Raw genomic sequence first — 18067 nt, forward strand, 5'->3', positions numbered from 1 at the left:
AATTTATGTTTAAATAATATTTAGTACCCGTGCTTTGGATTCCTCACAAATAGGAAAGCTTGATGTGTTGCAAGCCAAATGCTTTCATTCTATTCTTCAGTTTCAGACATCTTGAAATATATTTTAATCCTATGGGGTTCTTTTATTACGTTCTCTTCACTCATGCAAAAGGTTTCTGTTGTCCACAGCAGGTGGATGACATACTTATATTGACATCCCATTTAAGAGAATTTACCTCTTGAAAATAAACACTGCAAAAATGAAACAAAATAGTTTGCAGTTCTCACTGGAAAATTATTTCCACTTTGCAAGGTTAGTTAAGTGTAGGTATAAAATAAGCAACCTCTTAATAAATGTAAATAACACCCCAAATAATAGTTTATTTTTATATTCTTTATTCCATCAAAACTGCATTGCAGTTTTCCAGTCTTTATATTTACATTATTTGCAACTCTTTCCATAAGTGCCAGTACAAATGTAACTGATGATAATCCAGAATAGTCATACAAATGTTCCTGAAAGCAAGGTGCATTTCTGAGCATTGTTTTTTCTGATGCGCAATAATATATATATTAACAAAGCTTCATAATATAAAATATCTTCCATGGCAAGTAAAACTTCCCCACAGCTTATTCAGATTTCAGTTACATAGACTTCTGCATTTCAAGTTAGTGCAAATAATGAAAGTAAGAGCCTGAGCAAAATGATGTAAATACAATGGAACAAGAGAAACAGCAAAATTTTTTCCAACTCCCTGCATATGATTATAACATTTAATCAGTATATTATTAGTATTCTTTATATACAACATATTTAAATAATTGGCTCGTCTGAACTATAGGCAACAAATTTACAAATTAAAATAATGTTTTACACAAATATGGAATGTCCAACAAATATATGAAAATAAAATGCATCTAGTAACAAAATGTCGTAAATCAAAAAGGTAAAAGATGTCTTCTCTGTCCTGGAAGATTTCAAGGCACTTTCTTGGCAAATCAGAATTCTCTCCTTAGTAGAAAGTCTGCAAGAGAAAAGGACATGCCATTTTATAACTAGTCTCAAAACACAGAGGAAGGCCGCTTAGTATTATTCTGTTTGTAAATCAGTTTCCTGCAGATTGCATAAATGTTCACACCAGACCACCAGTGGGTCTTGCCCACTCACACTGATGAGTTTGGCCATGGCAAATCTTCAGTGTTGATGCAAAGAGGGTTAACACACAGCGCCTCACATGGCACGTCTCAAAAGAAAGTTTCCCATGCATATAGTTCTGTGCATTTGTAGATACTGAGTTCTATGAAATGCTTCACTGCCATTTGCAAACATCTGAATTAAAAAGAAACTCTCAAAGCCCTAACACAGTACAGCACGGCAGGCCGAGCCCCCTCCCAGGCCTTCTCCAAGGTGCTGAAGCACAGTCCGAGGCAGCGCCCCTTGGCTCCCGCTGCAACCGCCTCAATGCAAAAAAAAAACAAACAAAAAAAACCACACCATTCTCCAAGACAAAGCTTCATTTCTAAAACAGAAAGACCATATCTCCTTTTCCCCCCCGCTCAGGTACATACATAGGAAGGAAGAAACTATCCATATTATAGCACTGCAGTTCTAGTTTTGAGGAAAATGTAGCCTATTTTAGCACACTAAGATGAAGTGTTTAAGGACATCTGACAGAACAGATGTCTTTCATTCTTGCAGTCAACTGAGCACCTTCAGGACACTCTCAAGATTTTACAGCAAAGGTAAAATTCCCTTATGTAAAACATTAGCTAGGACCCAGTCCACTGTAAGCTACTATGAGGGTGGTGAGGAAAACAGATCCCCTGCCAAAAGCTGGAGTAGAAGCAATCACAAAATCATGCTACAAGTCCAGTGTTATTAAGGGAACAACATACGTAACTCCTGTGCTGCCTTGTTTAGTCAGAGGGAAGAGAGTAACTTCTGCTGCCCTTCATCTTTCTCAGATGAAAATGTATCAATTCCAAGCAGATACTGGATAGCTCTCGCAGAAATTAGCCTCTCCACCTACCAAGTGGAGGAACAGAGCAAGGGAGCACAGAGGAAGCTGGAATTTACTCAGCTCATAGCTCTACTTTCTCCTGTAATGTTCTCCCTGTTTTCAACAGAGTAGAGAGAAAGTCAGCCTAGAGACAATTTTATTTCCCTTTCCCACATGTCATCTCAGAGTATATTTTTGGCAGGCAAATTAGAACAGCTGGTTTCGCAACTCAGGAACAACTTATGATCCTTTTATATTTTAAAGCTGGAAATAGGATGTGATAGAGGCTTCTGTACTGTGAATATGGAAGCAGACCTTTGACTCACCAGACTGAAAGAAAAGGGAAAAAAGGTACTAGAATACTCGAATTTTTCTGCAAGGCCCAAGCCATGAACCCATAGGAGTAAAGAGATACAGATGAATGGAAAACAGATAAAATAGATGAAAGTGCATAAAATGAGAGATTTCTGGGATGCTTTTGAATCATAGAATCACAGAGGCTGGAAAAGACCTACAAGATCATCTAGTCCAACCACCCACCTATAACCAGCAGTTCTCACTAAACTATGTCCCTCAACACAGCGTCTAAACGTTCCCTGAAAGCCTCCAGGGTCGGTGACTCCATCTCCATGGGCAGCCCATTCCAGCACCTGACCACTCTGAATGCTGAGATTTGAATAAGAAAATTCATAAATATGCAGTTTTGTAGAGATGTAAACAAAAAATTAAAGGATATTCAGAAAGGATGCTTGGCAAAAAGAAATCATGGCAAAATAATAGCATCCATTAGCCAGTCTCAGATTTGGTGCCCCAATATATTCAAAACCATCTGCAAGACCCAGAAGGCAAGAGGCCAAACAGATTGAAAATACTTAAGAAAGTAAATGAAAAGGAGAAAGAAAAGATGTCATTTCTTCTCAGCACCAAATTATTGTCATATTCTAAGCATTTTTGCACAGCCACCAAAATGAATCCCACCTCCACTTGGAAATCAAATCAGCTAACACTGACTCATATCCTACTCTTTCTTTCTTATTCTTGATTAGTATGAATTGAAGCCTTGATTCAGGAAGAAGTGACATACACTGCTCCCCCAGACTCCAGGCAGTATTTGACAGGAGATTGTGAGAGGAAACAGTATTTGAAGACATTTAAATACATCAATTTTCACGGATTCTATATGTATTTCTTGGCCCAAATAATCAATGCTGTTTTTCAAATTAGCATGAACGTGCAAACATCTTATTGATTTTTGACCTACTAGAGAACAGTTCACTTGAAGATACTCCTTTTATCAGTGATACTGCTGTATAATTAACATCTTCAACATGCTATTTATGAATAACATTGAGCTGCTACCTTCCACACTTCGTTAATTAAGCACTTCAGCTTTCTTACATCTTTATGTTCAGTTTACACCCACAAGTTTAGACAAGTTCTCAGAACACAGTTTGAGAATGAAAAGAGGTCCTGACAACAAATGAAGCGACAGGGCATCTATTAAGATTGAAGATCTGAGACCAAGACCTTCTTTTTCCATGCATTAACAAGTCCTCTTATTTAAAGGCTTGAAATGCATTGATAAAGTCCTCATGTATTTTTCACCTTCACCAACTAGTCTTCTCAAAGTTTTGACAGCAAGATGTGACCCAGAGTGTAACTATGGTCTGCAGCACCACCAGAGACTGGTAGGACATTACAATGGGGCTTATATGGAAGCACCAGTTTCTCTGATACATTTCCACAACAATCTACCCAGTCTTAGCAGCAATGCTACAGTTCCATGTTGATGCACTATTTATATCACATTTCTGTGTGCATATGCAATGAAGTACAAGTGTGAAATAAATCATTAGACTATTAAAGAATTTTAAAAGAATAGTGAGAAAAAAAATGGTACTTACATAGCAAACATCCTAGGACTGTGTACACAAAGGGCTCATTGCTAATCTTGTTAGCAACCTTGCACACCTTTTATAATCTAAAAAAACAAAAGTTACCAACAGCAATAATGAATCTCAACTGACAGATACTCTCAAACACTGTAAAATTGAAGGTAGGACTTGTATTAGATTTTTAGGCTTTCAACACAATAAAACCATTCTCTGATGGTAGAATCTTCAGATGTAGAAGACAAAGCCGAATTCCCAACTTTACCTGAAGGAACTTAACTCATTACTTGGGAAGCTATTCTAATAAGCAGAGTATGAGGTATTCTGGCACCAGGCTCTTTCAAACTTATTTATTGCTCCACTAACTATTGCTTTTGATAGGAATCCATATTTTCTATGTCTAAATAAATCTTCTAATCATAAGACTAGAGGCATGCACTCTCTCTCTAGTGTCCTTAGTTCAAAGGACCACTTGTTTCAAGCAGCCCCTGAGCCACTGCCATCTTCTCCAATAGAAAGACCTAACTATTTGGTAACGAGGAAGCACTATTTCCTTGTCTTGCTTGGCAAGTTTCTTAACAGAAAACGTGCCAAACAGCAAGAGACTGAGTGCTGACCTGGGATCAGTGCTTCAGGGAATATTTGTAAAAAAATATAACCATATCAACAGGAAAGGAAGTAAGACATTCATAGACATTCTGTGGCAGGTAGAGTTTCCCAGGAAGAAAACATCAAATCCCTCTAAAGAGACATTAAAAGATCCTGGCTATGATCAATTTTGATAATTATTCTAAGTCTTCGTGCTGGATAAGGTGGAGACAGTTCTGAGAATCAAACTCCCCATAGAATCATCATAGAATCATAGAATGGCTTGGGTTGAAAAGGACCTCAAAGATCATCGAGTCTCAACCCCCCTGCCAAGTGCAGGGTCGCCAACCACTAGACCAGGCTGCCCAGAGCCACGTCCAGTCTGGCCTTGAATGCCTCCAGGGACGGGGCATCCACAACCTCCCTGGGCAACCTGTTCCAGTGCGTCACAACCCTCTGCGTGAAAAACTTCCTCCTAATATCTAACCTAAATCTCCCCTGTCCTTCTAGATCAACAGAGTATTTCAGGTTGAATGAAACTCACTGTCTGGATTAGGTCTGGGTGAAGAAAAGGAGAAATAAAACCTGCTTTTGTTTTAATCACATTTTTCAATTCAATTTTCATGTTGATAGTTAAGTTTAAAAATCTGTTCTTCACACAGTCCTAACTGCAAGCTCATTTTTAACTACAGAGAAAAGCTGTTTAATTAGAACAGAAATATCATGTCTGTGTTTCCTAATAGGAAGAAATGTAGCAGACAGGACAGCCCGAACAATATTGATGTACAGTGGATACATATATTCAAGGTACACAGTATGCAAAATACATGACTTTTTTTTTTATGTAGCATATGACAGATAGGTGTCTTGCTTATTCATTATGTCTACTTACAACGCTAGAAAACTGTCATCACAAACTGCCACGTATGCAAAAATAAGATATAACCTTGTTATTGAAGATTAACATAAGGTAGGGAATTGTTCAGATTTCATCTTATTGCACAAGTTAATAAGTAGAGCTAATGGAAGTGGGAAGGAGAATATGGCTTCATAACCCACCTCTGCATTGGTATGCCTGATTTTTTTTTTTCCCCCAGAATTTTCCTTTCATTTATGTTAGTCTCATTAAGATGGATTTAGAAGGAAGTCTGTTACATGTGGCTGACTGCAACTGCGTCATATATAAATAGATAGATATCACAGAAAAATCTTTGTGTATTAGAAGACCTTGTGTAAATACTCGAGCAGTATTTTACAGAAAGAAGAAACTGTTACAGAAGAATCAGTACATTAAAAACTGATCAGGAAAAGCAGAAAGCAGGCTGCTTTAAAACAAGTACCACAGTTAGAATTGTAAATTACATTAGTTGCTACTTACAAGCTGGCGTTGAGCAGTCCCTTGTGTTGTGATACAGTCGATGAAAGTGCTTGCTGCACTCTGATGAAAATGTGACTGGACCTGTTAGAGGGTAAGCAGGAGTTAACTACATGCTTTCAGCAGCACTACTTTGCAATTTCAAACAGTACTGCCAACATATAGAATTAATTTCAATGTTTTGATAAAATTACCCTTAATACTTTGCTATGCCTCAAACAATCATGATGAAACGCAAGTATAACAGTATCTGCTACTGAAACAACAGAAAGTGATACTATTACTATGCTACTATACAAGCTGAGTAGTGCAGTTGATAAGACAGGAGGAAGGGATGCCATCCAAAGGGACCTGAACAAACTCAAAAGGTAGGCCCCTGTGAACCTAATGAGGTTCAGCAAGGTGTTGCACTTGGTCGGGGAAATCCCAGATATGTATACAGACTGGGAGAACTCCTCGGGAGCAGCCCTGTCAAGATGGGCTTAGAGATGCTTGTAGCTAAAAAAACTCAACATGAGCCAGAAGTGGGCACTTGCAGCCCAGAAGGCCAACAGTACCCTAGGCTGCATTAATAGAGAGGTGGCCAGCAGGACAAGGGAGGTGACTGTCCCCTTCTACTCTGCCCTGATGAGGCCCCATCTGGAGTACTGCATCCAGGTCTGGGGCCTGGACTGCAGCACGAGAAAGACATGAAAAGGTCAAGATGAAGGCCACGAAGATGATCAGAGCAATGAAACATCACTCCTATGAAGAAAGGTTGAGAGAGCTGGGTTTGTTCATCCTGGAGAAGAGAAAGCTCCAGGGAGACCTCATTGCAGCCTTCCAATACTTAAAGAGAGCTTATAAATGTCAATATTATAACTGTTTATAAATATCTAAAGTGCAGGAGTCAAGTTAATGGAGCTGGTCTCTTCTCAGGTGGCATGCACCGCAACAGAACAAGGGGCAACTGGCAGAAACTGGAACACAGGAAGTTCCATACTAATGGAAAGAAATTCTTTACTGTCAGGGTGACAGAGCACTGGAGCAAGCTGCTTAGAGGTTGCAGAGTCTCCCTCTCTGGAGATCTCAAAACCTGTCTGAACTCCTACCTGTGTGACCTGCTGTAACAAGTTTGCTTTAGCAGGGGGCTTGGACTCAGAGGTCCCTTCCAATCTCTACAATTCTACGATTCTTACAAACAGGAGGAGGGAAACAGACTTTTTACATGGTCTGAGAGCGATAGGACAAGGGGAGGGTGGGGAATAAGGGTTTTAAATTAAAAGAGGGCAGATTTACATTAGATGTCAGAGGGAAATTTTTCACTGAATGATGAGGTGCTGGAAGCCTTATGCAGTGCCTGATCTAGTGGTTAGCAACCCTGCCCATAGCAGGAGCGTTAGAAATGGATGATCTTTGAAGTCTCTTCTAACCTAAGCCATCCTACGATCCATGATACTATACTCATAATTCAGGTAAAAGAAAAACCTGGAAGTGATAGGCCACATTAGCCTTGAAATTGCATTAGTTTCAAATTAACAGTAACATTTCCTATGTGGTGAAATTAGAATAGTGCAACTACAGTAGCATTTAGTTAGTTCAATATTCCATATTATGATGTAGAATAAATGAGGTAGAAAATATGCAGATATTATTTCTAAAGATAGAAAAAAACAACATTTTAAGCAAACATGAAATTCTAAGCCCTGCAAAGGTTAAGTAGCTTGACCTACTAATGCTTCTAATTCGCACATAGATGGTTTATAAAGCTCTGTACGAATACAATGTGGGTGTTGAGGAAAAAAATTACAGCTGAATAGTATCTAGGAATCTAATTTCTTGTTGAAGTAGTCCTAGCAGAAAAGGGTGCAGACCTGCAGGGGGCAGCATGTTCTAACATTCAGATGAGGTAAAATCCATGTGTGCCCAGAACTTAGTGTGCTGTCTGCTCTTCCAGCATCTGCTCTTTTCTCTGAATATATCACATCAACTACTCATATTAATATTTGATAATAATATACCTGAGCTACCAGTCTTCAAACTATGGCTGACAGGTTACAAGTTGCCAAAGGCCTTCCATAACTTAGAGCCTCAGGAATGTAACAGTGATTACATCCAAGACAAAAAAAGAGAGCAAAAACATAACATTTAAATCACATAACAAGCTGTGAAGATAGGTGGTAGCAGCTATAGCTGCTTTAAACCAGTTTTGGATCACTGAAGGAAAATAGAGGTCACAATCCAGTAAATAAACAAGGAACCCCTTACTCCTTTCCACAGATCAGGACTCACCAAACACTCCAAAGGAGGCAGACTCCAAGTAGAAATGCTTCCCTTTTGGCTGCCAGCCCTTAAATGAGGTTAGGAAGGGGCAGACCCTGGGCCCACCCCTTCTGGTCACACAGGTGAATTGCTTCCTCCTGTGCTCCCAGGGCTGGCTACACCCCTTCACCAGGTGTTCAATCATTGGTTCAGGTCATGACCTAACTTCCCGTACACATGCTTAGAATACTACCACTGCCAGCTAGGGACCAGTTTTCTGTGATTTGATCAGAAAACACTGAAATAAATTGAAACTAACTGAACAAGACTAAATTAATCTTCATTCTCTTAATTCAGCACACAAATGGAGCCTGAATAAGACCTTATAGATTGTTTCAAGCAATGCTACGAAAGGATTGCTATGAAGAACACCGCTTTGACTAACCTTTTAGTCAAAGGAAGCTACTAAGCATTTCTGGGCAAAGATCATTTATTTCACTTCTTGAAAGTGGGGTTAGCAGCCTAGTAAAGAATACAGAGCCAATATTCCGGATAGTGGAGCCTTTACAGAAGACTCTTCTTTATGACAGTGAACTGATTTGAACATTAGATACATTTTACAGTAATATGTGGAATTCAGGAGATTTCCAGATTCAAACCTGATGGGATGCACCCATTTGTGCTGAGGGATCTGGTAGAGGTTATTGCTAAACTGCTTTCTATTATCTTTGAAAGGTCTTGGAGAACAGGAGAGGTGCCTGAGGACTGGAAGATAGCCAGTGTCATTCTGGTTTTCAAAAAGGGCAAGAAGGATGATCCAGGAAACTACAGGCCAGTTACCCTCACCTCCGTCCTCGGAGATGTGATGGAACAGCTTGTTCTGGATGCAATCTCCAAACAAGTGGAAGAGAAGAAGGTTAGCAGGAGTAGTCAACATGAATTCTCCAAGGGAAAATCATGCTTGACTAACCTGGTAGCCCTCTACAGTGTCACCACTGACTGGGTAGATAGGGGGAGAGCAATGGATGTTGTATATCTTGAGTTCAGCAAGGTGTTTGACACTGTCTCCCACAGCAGCCCTGTAATGAAACTTAGAAAGTGTGGGATAGATGAGTGGATGGTGAGGTGTGCTGAGAACTTGCAGAATGGCAGAGCTCAGAGAGTTGTGATTAGTGGCATGGAGTCTAGTTGGAGGCCTGTAACTAGCGGTGTTCCCCAGGGGTCAGTGCAGGTCTTGTTCAATATCTTCATCAATGATTTGGATGAAGGGATTGAGTCTACCCTCAGCAAGTTTGCTGATGATACAAAGCTGGGAGGAGCAGCTGACACATCTGAAGGCTGTGCAGCCATTCAATGGGACCTGGACAGACTGAAGAGTTGGGCAGAGAGAAACCTGATGAAGTTTGACAGAAGCAAGTGCAGAGTCCTGCACCAGGGGAGAAATGACCGCATGCATCAGTACAGGTTAGGGGACAACCTGTAGGAAAAGATTTCTGCAGAGAAGGATCTATGGCGCCTGGTGGATAACAGGTTGGCTAGGAGCTACCAGTGTGTCCTCATGGCCAAGAAGGCCAATGGGATCCTGGGGTACATTAAAAAGAGCATGGCCAGCAAGTCGAGGAAGCTGATTCTCCCCCTCTGCACTGCCCTGATGAGGCCACACCTGGAGTGCTGTGTCCAGTTCTGTGCTCCCCAGTGCAAAATACAGGGATCTCCCAGAAGGAGTCCAGAGGAGGGTGCAAAGATGATAAAGGGCCTGAAGCATCTCAAAGGCTGTGAGAAAAGGCTGAGATCTGTGTCAGTTCAACTTAGAGGAGACTGAGAGAGGATCTGATCAATGTTTATAAATATCTAAAGTGAAGGAGGCAATTGGATGAAGCCAGACTCTTTTCAGAGGTGTGTAGCGACAGGACAAGGAGCAATGGTCAAAAGTTGGAACACAGGAAGCTGCACACAAATATGCAGAAGAACTTCTTTACAGACAGAATGATGCAGCACTGCAACAGGTTGCTCAGAGAGGTTGTGGAGTCATCTTTTTTGGAGATATTGAAGACCCATCTAGATGCCTAACTGTCTAACCTATTGTAGGAAACCTGCTTTAGCAAGAGGGTTGGACATTCCTTCCAACCCCTGTGATTCTGTGATTCTATAATTCTGTGATTTTTCAGCCACAAGTAAGCTTTTGAATAAACTGACAAAGCAGTCTTTGCAACTTTGAACTGGAAGACTGTTGCTATATTTTATCTGAGTGAGTAATTAGGCTGCAGAGAAAGTATGCAATTTGAAATTTTCAAAGATATATGGAGATAACAACAGCTTTTGTCACTAAATAAATTCCATGTCCCTTCAGGTAATACACGGTTTTTCAGCTTTCTTCCTTACCACAAAATATGGTCTGTCAATTTTATTTTTGCCTTATAGAGCAATCTGTGTCAACACGCTTTTCAAGCCAAATTGATAGATAGCTTTATGACTCATAATATTATTTATGATTTTTCCTATAGTCAAGGATTGTTACATACAGTTCTTCTTCGGCTTTAAAATGTCTACTATTCTTGGCAAACTGAAAGTGTAGAATAATTCTCTTAACCTTGAAACTGTAAAGACAATGGACCGTAAAGATCATGCTGACTTCCTCTCCTCTTTTTCACAACTTCATTAGTTCAGGATGTCCTAAATCTTGCACTAGTAAGGACTACCTTGAAATAGTTTATTTAACTCAGGTAGATAAAGGAAGGATTATGATTTGAACAGAACCAAGAAAAATAAATGTAGGCTGTATAATAAGAAAAAGACTACGGATTGTAGGATCTAAAAAAGCTGTGGAAAAGACAAATCAGGCAGAAAATCCCAATGCTGAAGATCCTAAGAGTATAACAAATAAAAAATAAAGGGGAAAAAAAAAAAGATGTAGGCAGCAAGTCGCAGCCAACAAAGATATAAACTTCCAAGAATTTTGGAATGAACCTGCTTTCCTTGTTCATTCCAGCTATTCTTAGTCAAATAATTTCAGCAATTTTGATGACAACTACTCATGCAGAAAAAGACTATTAATTTAATAAATGGCTCCAGAAACAGGCTGGTGTTTTTTGCTCTTTTTCCCTTCTATGATTTAGTATTCTCAAAATACCTTCTGTAAAACTCATGGCTGTCTTTTCGCTGTTGTTTTTGAGCAAAGGAACTTGATCTGTAGTCATCATTTAGCCTACACAGATTCTTATGTTGAGATTGTTATGGTGGCTGAAAAGTTTCCAAAGTTAAAAATGAAAAGGAAACAGATTAATTATTAATATAAGCAAAACTTTCTTGTCTGCCCTCCTCAGAATAGAATCTTCCAGTATTCCCATGCTACACAGAATAGCAAAGCTTAAATCTATATGTTCCTTTCATTTCTTTTTCATATGAATTGAAAATGACAAGGTTCATAATTATTCTTCTTTACTGTAAGAGTGAAGGAGCAGCTGTGAGTAGATGCTGTTCCTGTAGATGCTGTTAGTCTGCAGTTAGCAGCTGGCAGAAAGATTCTTACTGTTGTGTTTATCCTGAAGGTCTGAGGATCTCTCTTCCATGCAAAGGAAACAACAAACTCTTCCCTTTCTTGCCAAGGACTATCCAAAATTTCCAGTTCTCTTTTTCATGCACTTACTGCCATCTATTTCACCAGGTTTTAGTTTCACAAATACCAGTAACATTTAAAATCACCAGCAGACTTGCAGTGCCATACACCCAGACCTTCAATTTTCTGAATTTCAGAACATTTGGAACTAGAAAGTAAAGAATCAGCACAAGCACATTGCTGTTGGCAGCTTTTTTTATATATATATTTAAAGAATACAATATTTTTTCCAGTAGTTACAAAATAAAATGCAAAAGGTAAGTGTATTATACAACTACATTTCAAATTTCACACGAGTACTTGACTATATTCATATTAAGCTTCCATATTTAACATAGCTAATGTTTTTTTCTGATTCATTTACACTGATTTAACCTTTCTTAGTTCCATTTGTTTGCTATTTTAAAACAAGCATCCACACATAAATATCATGACGTAGAAGACACAAATTTTGCAGATTTAGTAAAAAATTATACAGCCACATAGATCTGATCTGAAAGATTTATGCAGTCCCACTAGAAGCTTTAAAATTAACAGTCTTAAAAATTAATATGGTATGACCGACAAATATTATAGAAAACCATATTTAAAATTAAAAATGTACTACTGAGTTCTCTCATTTAAATATTATTTGCCAGAGATAGTAGATAGGTGCTGATGTATACTGCATTTTTAACATCATACTGCAAAATGTTTGCATGTGAGTATATAGGATATAGATGTACACATTCAGTAACTACAACTATTAATCTTCTTGTGAGGCTGCAAAACAACAAGTAGCAATAGGATCATAAAAATGAAACAACAGGTTTTAAATCATTAATGTTTTAGCTTAATGTGTTTTTAAGGTATTTTAAGCTCAATTATTCAAAGAGAGATTCAAACCAAAATGTGATTAGAGTTTGTTAAATTTCCTAGTCCTACATGATGGAATTTTAACTTTACAAATGTTAAACTTGTTTGTTAATCTCAAGAAAGCTAATACATGACTCTTCCTATCGCTACTTAGATTATTCATACATGGGTAAATCAACAGCGAGCAACTTTCCTTACCTGTAAAATGTTTTATGAATTTGTCTTTTAGACTGGAATCTCTTGGAAAAATTTCTGAGGAGAGAAGAAAACAAATATATCTATGGAATATGAATTAAAATAAGAACACTGAAATCATGATATGACAAGAAATCTTCTGTAAAGAGCCAGGTGCTTTCACACTCTTTTCTTTTTCTTGCTACAAACAAAATTATGAAATGTTTTATTTAAGTAACTGTGGAATATTAAACGGTCATCCTATAACATGCACTACCAGATTTTTTGTCAACCATTTCTACACATCTCAGGACTGAATTGAGCTGTACATTCAGAGAGACCACAAATAATATAAATATCGTATCACGTACCGACAAGTGTTTGAGTACATGAAGAAATTATGCAAAATAGCTACATACAAATCAAATACCATACACTGGGTATTGAGATAACACATACCTTGGGAGAAAAGTTTCCTATGGATCAACTATGACAGATACAGTCCCTGCATATTTTTATCACCATTATTAGTCAAAAAATAGTACTCCTCTCCTGTGAAAAATACTGTGTATTTTAAAATAGTCCCTTTTCATATATGGCACTTTTTCTCAAAAAGTAAAATAGGAAGTACATGTCTCAGAACAGCCAAATTAATCACAAAGAACAGAAATCTGGCCTAAAAAAGTAACTCCACTCACTAGGATTTTTTGCAACAGGGTGTTGCCTCTGACTTACAGCAGAAACTTTTGTTGCAAGTAAATACTCTTAAAACTAGTACATTTCTTCCAACAACATCTTGTACATATTCCACTGAGAAACTGTAAGAAAAATTGTCCAGTAGTTGTACTTATTACAGCAGACAAACTATATATCATCTACATGTTATATTAAATTAAAAATAAATGCCTTTCTTAGTACTAATGCAATGAATTGATTATGTCTCAGCCGTAGGACCTGCAGCTAAACATATTTATTCACTGAAAATATTTATTTGCCTTTTATGTAAGTTCCCTTTCAAACTATAGGAAGATATTAGTTATCTGCCAAAATAAATTTCTATCTCTAGCTCTAAGGCAGTTTCTCAGAGGTCACATGAGTGTATCTTTAGGCTGGGTTTTTAAGCTAAAATGCCCAAGTCTTATTGCAACTCAGCAAGATGAGGGCACATAACTTAATTAACATTCCCTGAAAATCTCAGTTTTAACTGACATAAATTTCTTTTGTTTCCTTATTTTAAATGAAATAACGACCTTTTAAACTTAAACTTAGAATTTTACTGACATGGAATGTCAGGAACCTTAAAATTGTACTCACAATGAAGCATAAGAAGACACAAAATAGTGAAACAATTTGCATGAGTTTTGAATGGGATGCCTCAAGTAGACCAATAAGGAGGAATAACTGAACCTTGGTGAAGGCTTGGTTAAGAGTAGGCCACTTCTGGCTCTGATAACCAACATTTAGAAGCTATGATGATGATTCTATGATGATTCAAATTCTACAGAATTTGCTCTGAGAACAGTAACCACATTTTACCCTATAAAATTATTTAGGAAAAATCTATAATATAACCAGGAGAGATGTCCTTCTATCTCATTCCAAAGAGGACAGAATGCCAAGACCCCACCCTTCAATACTAAGGCAGCAAAACAGGATAAAAGATATGATGCTAAGGAAAAGAGCTCTGCATTTCACGCACACACTGCAGCTGTAGCTGAGACTGAAGGCTGCAGGGTCTGCTTCCTACAAGCAACTTCTGTTGGCCTGGGGTCTGCGCCATGCCAATCAGAAAACTAGGTCAGCCATGTGCAGTGCAGGGGCTGGACAACACTGCCTGCCGCAGCTGCCAGCCCTCCAGGCAATCATCCTTTCAACATGTGCCCACGCCTCAGCTTTCTTCAAGTGTTCATTTTCTTCTCATATGGTACAATACGTTTGCTTGCTGAAATGCAATTGGTGAACACCCAGCCCTCCACAAAGACAACCCAAGTTCATTTGTATAGAAAATACAGGCAGCACAAGCCACTGGAACACTTCTGTCTGCGTGCTCTAATGGCATGGGCAACTCTGCCTGAACTATTAACTGCCTGACACAAGCACAATAATTTTCTTGTCTTCCTGCAGCATATGAGGACCTCAGCACTGCTACAGAGACCAGATAAAACTATTTCTGGGTTAGTTATTTTCTACTTGTTTTTCCAAAAACAAGTTTCCAGAATTGTCCACGTTGAACGTAGGGGAGCTCTCCTAACTGTGCATAACTGTGAGGCTGAAGCCTGAAAGGACTGACCATTTAAATCAAACTAATGAACATCCTGTTAGAATGGAATAGTTATCACTGACTCCCAACCAGATCACACTGCAGTCAGAAGCAGGATTTCAACTCAATACAGGATTTTTTTTATCAGGTCATTAAAGATCTCCAAGACAGAACATCTACACTAGGTTATTCCAGCCTCTAACCTGTTCTGAGTTGCTCCAGTCATAGTTCATGTGGTACCCATCACCTATTAAGACAGATGTCTTATTCTTGCAATGTATGCTCACATCCTCACAGAACAAGTTAAATTCCTTTGACATATTAGTTTCACAAATGAAAAGCAGCAACATGTAATAAAACAAGATAGACTGGCAATGTATTGCTGAAATCAAAACACTGTGAAGTGACACTGGGCAAAAACACAAAAGCAACAGGAAAATGAAAGAAACCCACATGAGCAGGAAATACTGAGTAGAGAGAGTTTATTCAATCAGTTCTATCCATGCCTCAAAACTATGCTACACAAGCTAAAATACAGCCACTATATATACCATAGGAGAGAGCACTGGATTGTTTTTTATCAGCTGGGGGATTCTTTAGACTGTGCCATTCTTATGCCTAAACTTAGAAAACTTGCACTGCCCTCCAGAGACAGTACATCTGAGATAAAATGTGTTTGTGCTGTTAACCCTAGGCTCATCACTATAATCCCAGATTATAACGATAAATAATCTTAATTCAAATATTTCATTTTTATTTACATTAGTACCTCTATGTATGTCGGCAGATGATTACTAATCTTGGGTTTAATGCTGCTCATCCTACACTCCTTCCACAGACAGCAGTGAACATGGATAACTATTAATTGTGCTAGTACAGATCTGCTGCTTAAAATACTAAGAATATAAAAATACATGATGAAAATCTAGGGAAGTGACAAATGTAGAGGGTTCTCCAGCTTCACACATAGACTGGTTAACTTTATACTGCAATTCCAGCCATTAACAATCCCTACCGTTACTTTTCTTAATCTGAGTCATGATACCTCAAAGAAGGACTTGGGGCTTCCTGGCAGAAGTTGTGTGGAAGCGTCAGTTTTATCCCATACTGAGATGAAAAGCCTGTGTGAGAGCAAGCAAGCTCTGAGCTAGGCAGTAAGCAACAGCTGCTTCAGATCTCCACTGTACCCACAATTTTGTAGTAAACTTTCTAGAATCATAGAATGAGCTAGGTTGGAAAAGACCTACAAGATCATCCAGTCCAACCATCCACCTACCACCAATAACCCCCACTAAACCATGTCTCTCAACACTGTATCTAAACGCTTCTTGAAAACCTCCAGGGATGGTGACTCAAACACCTCCCTGGGCAGACCGTTCCAGTGCCTGACCACTCTTTCAGAAAAGTAGTATTTCCTAATGTCCAGCCTAAACCTCCCCTGGCGCAACTTGAGGCCATTCCCCCTCATCCTGTCACTAGTTACAAGAGAGAAGAGACCAACCCCCAGCTCACTACAACCTCCCTTCAGGTAGTTATAGAGAGCGATGAGGTCTCCCCTGAGCCTCCTCTTCTCCAGACTGAACAATCCCAGCTTCCTCAGCCGCTCCTCATAAGGCCTGTGCTCCAGACCCCTCACCAGCTTCGTCGCCCTCCTCTGAACACGCTCCAGGGCCTCAATGTCTTTCTTGCAGTGAGGGGCCCAAAACTGAACACAGTACTCAAGGTGCAGCCTCACCAGTGCTGAGTACAGAGGGACAATGACTTCCCTACTCCTACTGGCAACACTATTTCTGATAAAAGCAGGTTCTAAGGTTGATTTAAACCACTGTTGTAAAGCTAATGCACTAGAAAATTATTCTTGTTGTTCAGTGCTGGGTAGCTGAGATGAATGTTTAATTTTTCAATAATTTGGACGTGCAGAGAGGTAGAAGACTAAATAAATCAGAGTCCCGGGCTAGGGCATGTATACAGGGAAGCTGTTTAAATCAGCCACCAAAAATTACTCCTTCTTGTGGTCTAGTCCCCAGTCTACCCAGAGGGCCCTGCAGTGTCTCACTTCAGGCTGCACTCGACGCAAATGCAGAATATGAGAAGTATCAGGTCTCAGGCTATTTTTCATTCATCTTTCTTCATTTGATCTTTAAGGTCCCTTTCAGCTCAAGCTGTTCCACAGTTCTAGTGGCTGTCCCTTAACTCATGTATGTAAGAAAATGAAATCTTCATCAAGAACCACGATCTTCACTTTTTTGTAAGAAATTCCATGCATTTAAAATAAATAAATAAAAGCACATTTTGTTCAATTACTGAAAAAAAAGAAGTAAATGAACACTAAAGCATTTCTGGAAAACTTCTCCAAGGCAGGTAAATGTTTCAGGAAAATGCAAGTATATCCAAGGGAATATGACATTAGTTAGCACTATCCCTTTATCTGCCACCAAAACTGTATTTGTCAGATTTAAACGCTAAAGATGCTAAAGTACTCTCCACACTTCAATTACAGTATTTAAAGCCTGGCACTTTTAGCCAGGCTTAATAATTCTCCATTTTTCAGAATATCCACTGTTAACTCAGACTATCCACTGTTATGGATAGCATGTCACATGTTGGAATAACAGGCCATTCTGAATCTTACACTGCTCTGCACTTCAAGGAGTTACTTAATAGAGTTAGCCAGGCAGTCCAAAAGATTACAAGCTCATAGAAAGTTGTTTGCAAATAAACATAGCTCAAGATGTGGACAACAGGAATGATAATGTATCTTAGTATAACGCACAATGATCCTGATCTGTTTTATATTCATACTGGTAAATCCATTTTGAGTCAACGTATGTTCTGTCTTTTTTTCAGAAAGGATAAGGATTCAAGAATTACCTCTTTCTTCTTTCTTTCTTTCATACTTGCAAGAATGCCAAGATGTTTTTACTTCATGTAAAAATAAAATGTATGGTGATAAAAGTGATAGCAAAATCTTTCAAATGGAAATTCATAAAGGAATTGGTAAGGTGTCAGAAGAATTTATAGAGATGAAAATAGACAGAAACTAGAGGAAAAATACCCAAGTGAAGAG

The 18067-nt window shown here is 38.7% G+C and overlaps 1 protein-coding gene across 1 annotated transcript; it reads right to left on the reverse strand.

The window, feature by feature from the left end:
* On the reverse strand, positions 376-12822 carry ALKAL1 (ALK and LTK ligand 1; the record flags this gene model as incomplete). The annotated part of the gene is made up of 4 exons (XM_021386398.1): positions 376-1024; positions 3904-3980; positions 5858-5938; positions 12765-12822. Coding segments are annotated over 3 exons (204 nt in total), but the record flags the coding sequence as incomplete, so codon positions are not given.

Source organism: Numida meleagris, chromosome 2 (genome assembly GCF_002078875.1).
Source record: "Numida meleagris isolate 19003 breed g44 Domestic line chromosome 2, NumMel1.0, whole genome shotgun sequence".
NCBI lineage: Eukaryota > Metazoa > Chordata > Aves > Galliformes > Numididae > Numida > Numida meleagris.